The sequence below is a fragment of the Euprymna scolopes genome, chromosome 24, assembly GCF_053919585.1.
Source record: "Euprymna scolopes isolate OS-2025 chromosome 24, ASM5391958v1, whole genome shotgun sequence".
Lineage (NCBI taxonomy): Eukaryota > Metazoa > Mollusca > Cephalopoda > Sepiida > Sepiolidae > Euprymna > Euprymna scolopes.
In genome coordinates, this window is record NC_136505.1 from 33,829,969 (window position 1) to 33,842,592 (window position 12,624).

The 12,624-nt window shown below is 33.0% G+C and overlaps 1 protein-coding gene across 2 annotated transcripts in view; it reads left to right on the forward strand.

Moving 5' to 3' along the window:
- The window catches only part of LOC145246653 (protein inturned-like), a 223,613-nt gene that overhangs the window by 106,880 nt on the left and 104,109 nt on the right, over positions 1 to 12,624 (forward strand). For both annotated transcript variants that reach the window (XM_080108361.1, XM_080108360.1), the window contains exons 11-12: positions 3,021 to 3,227; positions 9,372 to 9,514. In XM_080108361.1, coding sequence (XP_079964487.1) covers positions 3,021 to 3,227; positions 9,372 to 9,514 — 350 coding nt within the window. The remainder of the gene's footprint in view (positions 1 to 3,020; positions 3,228 to 9,371; positions 9,515 to 12,624) is intronic.

Consider the following 12,624-nt stretch of genomic DNA (forward strand, 5'->3'; position numbering starts at 1 on the left):
AGACATTTTGCTGTTCAACTCTCTACATAGTATCTCTGTAGTTTTGGTCTAAAATAGTAGCCCTTTATGTTCAAATGGCACTGTGCCTTGTTTGGGATGAAATAGCAGTTTAAAAGGAGAGGAAAGAAAAAAAAAATTTGAAATAGTGATTTCTCTGAGTAATGGCAGCGACTAATTGTGAGGTGGGGTGGGGGGTAAGTATGTCATACTGCATACTGGAGAAGAAAAATATAACTCTGGAAGCCTTGTTTAAAACCACTGCCATTAATCAACACACAACATGGCAGAATAACAACAAAAAGAAAAAGAGCAAAGGGAATGAATTACTACTACTTGTCATTTACACAAGATTCCAGCTGCTTGCACGTTGAGCTGTTATTCAGATAATCTACTGACGTTAAAGAAGAGGTCTCGTAGTGCTACATGTGCAGTATATTGGAAAAGAAAAAAATTGTTAAACCCCCAAATAATCGTGGACAATAAATTTTACAACTGCTGAAGAAAATACAACTTCATAAAAGATAAAGGAAGACAATTAACTGCTGCTACGTGTCATCAAACCAACAAAACTCCATCTACCTACGTGATGAGCTGCCATCCGGATAATCTGTTTACATTAAAAAAGATGGCCACTTAAATGCCACAATAGATTATTTTGTCCATCTGTCTGACTTTCATTAATAAATACTTGTCGGGATATTATTAGACTGGGATAGTGTTTAGGAGAAATGGAGAAATATTATAAGAGGCATCTGTAAGTATCTGGGATTCATTTATAAACTGGAATAGTCTTTGAAAGAGATGACATACAATCATAGACTATTTTGTTCATCTTTAACTATAAAAGCTTGCTTTTAATTAATGTATGTGTAGAGATATTATTAGACTGGGGTAGTGTAAAGGAGTTATTAAGAAATATCATAGGTTATGCTGGCCACCCATAACTGCAAAAGTTTGAAGTTTATTTTTAGACTGGATTACAAGAGATGAAAGCAATTATTTGTTATTTGGGCCACTCGTAACAATAAAGGTCTGGTTTTCAAACACCTGGAGGAATATTATTAGACTAGGATAGTGTTCAGTAGAGATAAAAAAACAATTATGTTATTTGGGCCATCAGTAACTATAAGATTGTGATTTCCATTTTAAATGCGTGTAGGGTCGTAATAAATAACAGTTGAATTAAACTGTCTGAAAACCTATCAGTTTAATGTTTGTTTGTGTTGGGTGGTAACTAAAAAACAATACAAGATAATGAGAAACGTTTGTTTAATTAAATAGTAACATCATGGAAACTGACACTTAATTCTAGACTAATTATTGAAGCAAATAAATCGTTTTGTCTTCCACATGAAGTCGGTACAATTAAGCTCTTGCTAATTAAAAAACTAATTTTTGATGGTTTTTGTTAACCAAAAAATAAATAAATAAATAAGTAAAACAAAATAAATCTATCTATCTATCTATCTATCTATCTATCTATCTATCAAAGTGAACGTGTTTGTGTGTGTGTGTGTTTGTGTGTGTGTGTGTGTGTGTGTGTATATTTCCCTACGCAATAACTCTGTCAATTTTAAGCCTACAGACTTAAAATTTGATATACAGGGTACTGAGATTTGGGAAAATCTATGTGATCGATTTTCGGCCAGAAATTTGGCTGTTAAAGGGTCAAAGTTCAACGATTTGACCTTTGAGAACTCTACCAAACTCCTCTGACAACTTTGGGTCTAAACACTTGAAATTTTAGATATAGCTTCCTTGGACATGGATCTAACTTAATAAACTTGATTTGAGCACAAAACAATAAATGTTAAGGGATCATAATAGGGGTCAAATTTAAAAAAAAATTGACCGCTTTTTTTTTTTTTTGCTCAACATACACCTCCAAACACCCGGGCAACGCCTGGCTGAAATGCTAGTAAATAAATAAAATAAATAAATGAATAAATAAAATAAATAACTAAACACATGTACATTATTCTTTTTCTCTCTTTCTTTTATATTCACGTCGAGGTCATCTTTACAGAGATCGAAAATTACTTGAAGATTTTACATTACCGTAAAACTGTGTCTGCGAGCATTCACTGCACAGACCGTGAGCGTCCGCTCGTATTATGAGTTTGAATCTGGTGCTTGATTTCGATACTGGTCTCAGTGTGAGTCATGCATCCGGGGAGGTGCTGCTTAGAGCACGCTTTCCAGCCTTCATAGAGTACAAAATAGTAATGGGACGATTCCAATATTTTTTTCCGATTCTGATATGATTACTGATTCCATACTGAATTCCCGATTCTGATACAATTAATGATCCGATTCTTTATGAATCTCTAAATATTTAACTATAAAAAAATGGTTATTTTGTCCTGATTACTGTAAAAACACATTTTAAATGTGCATATATTTTCTCAAACGCAAAAACACATTTGTGAGGGGATGGTCTATAGATTTTAGTTTTACTGGAAGTTTAAAATCTCAAAAATATTTATTATTTTATTATTACTACTAGCAGTCGAAAATTTTGTTTTAAACAAAATCAAATAAAAAACAGATGATTACTGGAATCGTTTTTGGCATCGGAAAATAGGCACAAATTTTTCCTATTCCGATACTGATTCCAATACCTCCAAAAGTTCTGATTTTTCTGATTCCTGACTCTGATTAATTGTCTAACACTAGTACAAAACCAACTTCGAAATCTAGTGGGCAATACTCTTTACTCCTCCCTACTACCCTTTTCTCACAGGAAAGACATTGCTAGTCTTTCTCAACTCTCAGTATTTTCTTGGCAGGTGCTTGACTGACCTTCAGTCTATGCCCTTTTCCCTGTAAAACATTCGCAATAACAACTCGTCTAACTACAACTGTTACCAATAGTCTTTCTTTCTCTGTCTCCCTTCATAAAACTAAATTAAAATTCCATGAGCAAAGTTTGGGAACCTTCATACCGGAGTAATCGTCTAGATCTGAAGAATCTACTTTTCCATTAAAATATGTTTTTATTTTAATTTCTTTCTTTTTAGGGTCATATGATCTGCAATCATTTACCCGTGAATGAACTATTGGACATCTGGTCAGTTCTAAAGGTCCTCGGCCTTATTCAGTTCAGCCAAGAGCATTCTTTTAATGAACTCGTTATTTGGCACAAAGTCTTTTTGTCATCATCAAACGGATCAACACCTGGATATACTGCCGAGAAGAACAACCATTCTTTACTGATCGTAGGACAGGTAAAACAATTTCAAGTCTTTTAATCTCTTGTTCTTTAATTAGTTCAGTTGATATAATGGATTCTCTCTTGTTTCATTTTGCTTCAGTCAAAGTTCTCAGAAATCAAGGGGCTCCCTTTCTGGGGTTCACACTTGATCTCTATATGGGATATATAGATATTCGAATATTCTATTAAAGTTACCCCCTTATTTCTCAAACACTGAATTGGTAAAGAAGCTGAGAATATAATTTTCCTCTCCTTAATTGATCATTTAAATATGTTAGAGTATATCTTTCTTGTGGACTCTTCGTCTTACAGGATTCCAGGACGAGAATTTACCTTGTCTAGTGGAGTATCTAGCTTTGTGGACAAAGTATTCTTATGTCAGATTATCCTGACAAACGTCTGTACAGAGACACCTTAGACACTCAAGGATAGTATCTTGTAGACATCCAAGTTTACTAATGTGCTGGGAAACTGGCGTTTAATTCTTAGCCCTTATATACTAGCCTAATTAGAAGGTCAGTTTTTAACATGGAGAAAATTCAGCACCCTAAAAAGGAACACTCTGGATTGACTTACATAGACTTAGAAACTTCTGCATCTTGCGACACATGAGATAGTCAAAGTATACCATCATTTTCAATCTGAAGCTTGATCCACAGCATCCGTTTCTTCCCATTGTAATCAAATCTCTCTCGATTGTCTGTTTCCAGTTAATTTTTGGGTCTTCCTCTTCTTTTTTTCATCAGGAGTTCATTGGAGTACTTGGTTGCAAATTCTTTCTCTGGGGCTAATCTTAGGATATATCTGAGCCAACCCAAATGTCGTTTGCAAATTATTGATGATACTATCTGCTGGTTAGTGGGATCAGAATTTGGATGTGTAAACAGTCTAGGTATTCCAAATTCTGGATTGGGACATAAATAAAAATCGAAGTCTTTCTCCTTTATTGACCCAGGACAGAAAAAGTAAGGTTAGATGAACATCGAAAAGCCATAATAGGTGGAGAGGTGGAAAAGTCGGGTGTAGCTGACTATATATGGAGGGAATAGAGAAACCATCTACCCTTAGTAATATTCTATAAGTATTATCCAATCTAAATAAGGATTGCTCGACATGCAAGATAGAGCGAATAAATTAACTGTAGTGATTCAATGAATTTCAAGAAACCCTTTTTGAAGTGAAATGTTTGAGTTTCATATCAAAATTTTTTATTATTCTAAGCAAGACAAAGAATACTTTAGAAATTTAATCTCCTTAACCTATAGGTTTCGATGTTTATTATCTCTTCAGAGGAGAAAATATTAGCAAATATTTATAAAGGTATGTACCCTATTTGCTCAAGTCAGTGAGACATGGAAAGTCAAAGTCAGAAATAATTGATTAATCAGAAGTCATATAGCAAGAGAATTTGAAGAAAACGATATGAAAATTTTAGATCCAAATTGCGTGGTAAAATCCAAGGTGAACGTTCTTTAAAGCAGTGAGGTAATAAGATCCAAGCTGTATATTGGAGATTAAAATTCTAAAGTATTCTTTGTCTTGCTTAGAATAATAAAAATCTTTGATATGAAAGTCAAACATTTCATTTCCAAAAGGGGTTTTTGAAATTCATTGAATCACTGCAATTAATATGCATATATATATATATATATATATATATATATATATATATATATGATGATGATGATGATGATTGCAACGTCTTGTCAGACGAGTGCCACTCCCTCAGACACTTAAAGTCCACGAGCCCAAAAATGACTTCCATCGCCACAGGACCATTTTAATAGACAAATGCCTGAGGGAGTATCAATACAAAGATGATGTTACAAAGCCTTAGCTTTGTATGACAGCTAAGTCTATCTCTCGATTCAAAATGTTGAGATCCAGCAACAAGCAAGAGCAAGATAGCCAGCAACAAGTTAAACTGCAGACCAGCTTAATGCGGGTACTAGTCTTTCGCTTTATGTTTTTTTAAAATCAGAGATTTGCTTCTCCTAGAAAGGTTGCCTTCACCACGGCTTACGGGAGCCCTCTCCACCCCAACAAACATATACACACACACAAATATACACGGTGCTAGTTGGCCATTGACCCAGAAAAAGGGTTCATTCACCTTATATATATATATATAGTTATCCACATACAGTACTGTTTCGCTGGTCACGAATAGGCTCCTATATGGTTGACTATTATAGAGAACTGATCACATATAATGATAGAAGATGTATTGAGATACAGGTATGGGTATGTTTGATCTGGCATAATGATGATTCATTAAAATTGTGGGGTCTGCATATGCACCTGGTCCACAAAGTATGGAAATAAAAAATTAAAAAATTAAAAAAAAAAACGTTTCCAAGAGTTTTTGATATAGATGTACATAATAATACTTTGATAAGTATGTTTTAACTTAAATAGGGATGGTATAATAAAATTGTGGGGTCTGCGTTCGCGCCTGATCTCCATAGAATGGAAATATGTCACAAAGTTTAACAAGGTTTTTTAATATAGATCCATAGAATATTGTGATAAGTGTTTCAGTGTGAACAGGTATGATATAATAAATTATGGGGTTTATCTATTTTATTTTTACTTTCATCATATTTTGCTTTGGTTTTGATACCCCCAAATTCGAAGCTATCTCTTTACAACCCTTCCTTTTCATAACCTATCATACTTTCATAAATCAGAGTCTATTTTCTGTAGGCTGTTTTTGAACCCAGTCAATGACGGGTACTTTTGCTAGTATATATATATATATATATACATATATATATATATATATATATATATATATATATATATAGGCATTCGCCCATATATGGAGTATTGTTGTCACATTTGGGCTTGTGAATCTGCTGCTAGTCTCTCGCTCCTAGACAAGGTTCAAAAGAGAGTCGCCAATCTGATAGGCCCTGAACTGGCATCTAAGCTTCAGCCTCTATCCCATCGACGAAACGTTGCATCCCTCTCCCTGTTCTACAAGTATTTTAATGGTGAATGCTCTGACAAACTGCAGACACTTGTGCCCCCACGACGTAGACACCCTTGACAAACCCAACAGGCAGCTAAATCCCACCCCCACGCAGTAGACGGGTACTTTTGCTAGTATATATATATATATATATATATATATATATATATATATATATATATATAATCATAATTTTTTGTGGGATGCAAAATTTATATATTTCAATATAGCAAAATGCGGGATAGGGTGAAGAAAAAAGTGATTTCACGTGAATGGATAGTCTGGTGAAAGGTAAAGTATCCAATGACGGTAAAATCCAAAAATGCAAACCCAAGAAAGTTAGTTAAATTTCCATTCGCACAAGTAAAGTGTGTGTGTGTGTGTGTGTGTCAATTAAATTTCCATTCGCACAAGTAAAATCCAAGGAAATCGCGTAATTGGAAGATGGTCCAAAATAATCTAAAAGGCCAAAATCCGTGGAATAATTCACAAATAGGTACAAGGAAAAGGGAAAAGAATTCAAATAATATTATTAAAAGAAAAATAAGATATGCGTTTTTTATTTTCCTTTTAGTGTCGTTTAACAACTCTTGCTGACATTTTTTTAAGTGATGACCTGTACATTTCAGTTGACCTATATTATTTTGCCCTATATATATTTTCGCGCCTTTAACATTACCTGTCTGGGTCATTTTGACTTTTGTTTCCCTTTACTTTATTTTATATTTAACTATATCATTTTTTTTTTCTCTCTCTCTCTCGTTTCTCTTCCCAGATCTTTTTTATTTATAGTTATGTCTTGGAAGTAGAGTGAAAAGTACATCTTATTTTTCTTTTATTAATATTATTTTTTTCCTTGTACACATTTTTGTGAATTATTCCATGGATTTCTGCCCTTGGATTATTATGGACCATCTTCTTCCAATTACGGGATTTCCTTGAATTTTACTTGTACAAATGGAAATTCTTTTAACTTTCTTGAAGTTTTACATTTGGATTTTACCGTCACTGGATTTTTTTTATCTTCCACCAGACTATCCATTCATGTGTAATCACCCTTTTCTTTACCATATTCCCTCTGCTTAACTTATTTTGTTTTCAAGTAAGATCTTTGACTTACTTGTTGTTTCATCAAATACTTCTGCATGCAAAATCCGATCCCGCATTTTGCTAATTCCTAACATCTGATGAGAAGGAGAGTATTTCTTCGAAACTCCGCGGATTAAGGACTATCCATTTATCTAGTGTTTCCTTTTCAGATTAAATATGTTTTTAACTCATTTCAAAGTGTTTTTTTAACATATTTTATTAACTGTTTGCTCATATTATAAGCTCTATTTCCTATTTGGTTTTATCGAGCTTTTACATCTGGCTGAGATAATTTTATAAATATTAATTCTTTAATATTTATAATTTACTTTTATTTTACCATCTTGGATCATTTTTGTAAATTCAATTGTAATTTTCATTTTATATATATATATATATATATATATATATATATATATATATATATATATATATATATATATATATGTATATATATATATATATTAGGTATGGCAAAAATGACAGAAAAAAAATAAGGGAACATAGTTTTGAATGCTGGTTTATTATAATATTTTTGTAGGTTTTTGACTACTTTTTGATTTTATTTGAAAGATTAAAGCCTAATGTTAATTTCCAAACGGAAAAAAATATTTGTACACGTGAAAAAAAAAAGTTTTAATGAAGAATGCTTTTAACAGCGACATTTGGAAGCTGACAAACTCAGCTAAATTTTGATGTTTAATAAATTACTTGTAAAAATCCTTTGAAAGATAAATATTAGTTTTCTATGTCTAGTAAAGTCCTAAGGTAGTGAATTAAATAAAAAAAGAAACACCTTCTTTGTACCAAAAAAGAAGCTTAATAAGTCCCCCCCGCCGCCCCCAAAGCAAGAGATTCTGTTTTCGCTCAATCACAACAAAGGGAAAATCGTCCAAGTGTGGATTCTAAGCTAAAAATGTTAGGAAATCAAAAGGCTGTCTGAAAATAACTTCATTAGTTAGTTAATGGGCGGTAGAGAGTATTGGTATCTTTATTTTCTCCAGCCATGCATCCGTACATTCTTATCTTGAAGGTTTGTATATTTTTTACCATTTTTTAATTTAATTATTTTTCTGTGTTCCTGCTTTTAAATAAAAAAATATTTTTCAAGATTATATAAAAGTATATTAAGTTTGACGTTCATTTAAGCAAGGTAAATATTAAAATCTTACATATAAAAATTACGCAAAACATGTAATCTAAAAAAAAAAGTAGAAATATTTTTTGCAATTATAATTTTTTTGTGTGAAAATATTAAATAAACAATGTTTAATTCAATGATAATATCGATTGTTCGAGAAATTAATTTTTCTTAGAGTTGTATCGAATTTATTAATACAGACTTTAGGGGATTTTTTCGTAATGTTGCTGTAAAAATTCTTTTTTTCTTTTTTTATTGTTTCAATTTATGATGCTTTATTTTCATAAAAAGCAAAAATAAATTCATGCATTGTTTTTTTACCACTGAAAACCATAACTTTAGTAAAGGTGTTTTTTGTTTAAACAAAATAATACATTTCCCCCAAGATTCAAATAAAAATAATGGGTTCATTATATTCCGTGATCATTATTTGATAAATGCTGAAAATTTCATTAAAATTGGTTAATTTCCTGATTTTTGGTGAATTTTTAAGTAAAGGGAGGTGTCGGCATTCATTTTGCTGTTGTTGGTTGTTTTTGTTTTATGGCATATCAACCCTTTTCAGGTTATTTAATGCCAAATCCAGTGATTTTGAAAAAAAAAAAAAACAACATTTTAATAGAATATATTTGCTTTTTTTTTCCAAGTCGGTTTCTATTTAACCCATAGTTAGGACTCTAACAGGTACTACCACTCCGGGTCAGTGTGGACCTGGGAGCAATGGCAATTAAAGGGTGGCTCCATACTCCCCAAAGGCCGCAAGCTGGGGCCTCACCATCGGATATAGTTTGAGGTCATATCTAGGACCATTTATTTATTTTGCACGTACCTAATACACACACACACACACACACACACACACACACACACACACACACACACATATATATGTGTGTGTGTATACAAAGCTAACTTTATGGATGTAGAGATTAATATCTTGTTTTTATTTTCAGAAACAATGTTTGATGTGTTCGATTTTTGTGAGCGATAACCCGGAAGATAAGCCGAATACTCCTGATGCGCAATTGATCGACCAGGCATTGTTAACGTTAAAACAAATTGAAACGGAAGGAATTCTAGAATGTTGTGATAAAAAGTAATCTTTTTTTCTTCTGCAGTTATCTATATAACAACAATTTCATGTTTGTATGCGTGTTGTTAGTCTTTGTCGACTTCCGTTCTGGCGTCACCTCTGGCCTTTAAGCTGTTACTCCATGGGAGTGAGGGGGGGATAAATAACGATTTGCTTCATTTTATTATATTCGATGCCTCCGTTCAGTCTCGAAAGACAAAGGATACCCCCTGTAGGGGAAACTGCGCATGTAATTGTGCGGCAAGGGTTGCTTAATCTCAACCATACCTCTCCTGAATCGGCACTTCTTGAGTCCTGTGACTAGGAGAAGTCCAGGACGACTGGAAATAATGCCGAGATAAGCAGAGAGCACATACAGCATCTGGAAGTCTCAAATGGTCACCCATCTCGTACTGGCCAGGCTCATCATTGCTTAACTTCGGTGATCGTTGCTTAACCTCGGTGATCTGGCAGGAACCGGTGTGTCAAACGCGATTATGTCGTATTACTTTATTAAAACTTTATTATATAGTTTAACAGAATTGAATTTTCCATAGCGTTAAAGAATCAAAATAATTTGGTGTGATTTTTACTTGTGGCTTAAAATTATATGAACATCAGACATAATAAAACATAAATGATGTGTGCGGGCGCCGTAGATCATCCAAGACTCCTTGATAAAAAGAAAGATAAATATAACCGTTGAGAGTCGAGCAACTACTAATAACTTTCATCGAATGTATAACCTTTATCAAACGTGTATCCATTAAAAAACAGGTAACCTTGAATCAAGAAACCACATTATTTTGTCGACTTCCGTTCTGGAGTCATCTCTGTCCCTTAAGTTGTGACTCCATGGGGAGGAAAGTAAATAAGGACTAACTTTACTTTATCTATTTATATACTTATAAAAGTTGAGCTTTTTTTTCTCGCTCTGACATTGATATTAAAAGGCTACTTTTTCTATTTAAAAATTATGAAAACAAACTTCTTAATATACTCAATCATGGATATGCGAGCGACTACATGAATGCTAACAAATTTGCACATTTCTTTTGAAAAACGAGCGTTAATGAAATACTTATTCATTTTTTATGGTATCTTATTCGATGATTATTCTCATTTTACTATTACGCTGAATTCTGTTTATGCATAGTTTCTACATTCTGCATAATTGTGCAGAATTTAAGATGAAAACGTTCTAGCACACGGAAATATTTTTATATATAGCTATATAAAAGTAACCTTGTCGGTATGTGTGTGTGTGTGTGTGTGTGTGTGTATGTGTGTGTGTGTGTGTGTGTGTGTGAAAAATCTCTACCAAACTCCTCTCTGTATATTTGGTCTACAGAGTTGAAATTTGATATATAGAGTATTTGGACCTGTGGCACACTTTTGATTTGGTTTTTAGTCAGCAAAAATTGCTGCCAAGGAGTCAAAATCGAAAACAAAACAGTTGAGCTTGGAAGGGTAAGTTGAATAAAACATACTGTTGCTTTTGCAGATACATTAAACAGTCATAGCTCAAAGTCGATTAATTTTTAACCTTTCGTATCCATCTGTCAGTAGCTCAGATAATAACGACGCTGGAGAGATAAATAACAACTAAGGCTAAATGTTTTGGTTTCGATTCTAGCAAATGATATCCAAGACACATTTTTTTTATGACTTTTGAAATCATTACTATATATTGGATGATAATCAACAGAGAATCGGTTCTATAATAATAATAATAATAATAATAATAATAAATACGATATTCTAATTCGTCCAGATTTCGTATATATTATTATAGAGTCGTGATTTCAAAAGTAAAAAAAAAAAAAAAAAAAAATTTAGGTGCCATCAGCTAGAATCGAAACTGAAACATTCAAAGCTGGTGACGTTATCACTGTACCAACGTGACATGCATATGAACTGATTAAAAATTAAAAATAAACTAAGATGAATGTACAAAATGTATAACGATATGGTAGCGTTTTTGTAGCTTCAGTCATGTCACCTTCGTGTAACAGCCACACCACCATATACCAATCTGTACTGGTAGAAGTTCATTTCTACACTATTCCGGGTTCCTATGTCTTAGTCTTAAATTAATTAGCCATTTTCTAATAATATTCTTTAAAACAAACTTTTTTCACTATTTTTTTTTTTAGAATTACATGCAAAAAGAATATTTGACTGGCCTTCGTACCTTGATAAGTGGTGACTCTCAAGTACCCTGCCCCTAAACTTAAGATCTTATTTTCATATAGAAAAACACATGTTTAACAAACATTAATTATTTAGTCTCGTCCCAGACTAAATAATTAATGTTTGTTAAACATGTGTTTTTCTATATGCCCGAATATTGTTCGAATGCCGGATCTCCGCCTCCCAAAACAGATTTTCTACTCTCAGCTTGTTGAGGGAAAGCGTGCCCAGGGTGGTCAAAAGATGAGGTATAAGGACAACATCAAAGCAAATCTAAAGCGGTTTCACATGGACCTTGAGACATGGGAGGACGTGGCTGGGAGCAGGTTGGCATGGAGGAGCGCTGTCCACGAAGGTGCTGCGCTTTATAGTAGTGACCTAAATCAAGCTGCTGAGGATAAACGCAAGCACAGAAAGGACAGATTATCAACCAGACACACCCAACCCCACCCCACCACCACTACCTTTATCTGCCCAAATTGCACAAGACAAATTGGGTCTAGGATTAGGCTCTATGCTCACCTGAGGACCCACAGAAGCCACAACGGAGGACAGTCTTACTCGGACATGAGTGACCGCCGATGATGAATTATTTAGTTATTTAAATTTATGTTAATTATTTAGCCGCTAGAATTAATATTAAAATCAATAGTTAAATATTGTAAATTAATTTTAGGACCCACATAATTGGCATTAAATTGAAATGATTAATTAATTAACATTAATTTAAATAATTAAATAATTGACTCTAATTTAAATAACTAAATAATTAACATTTATTTAATAATTTAAACACATGGAGTAAGGAGACACACAATATATTAGTGCATCAACTACTTCTAATGTAAGTAAGACTTTATTCTACATAAAGTTATTTTATCATTGTGCCATACTAAGCCATATCAATTCTATTATTATATTAATTTAAATAATTGAATAAT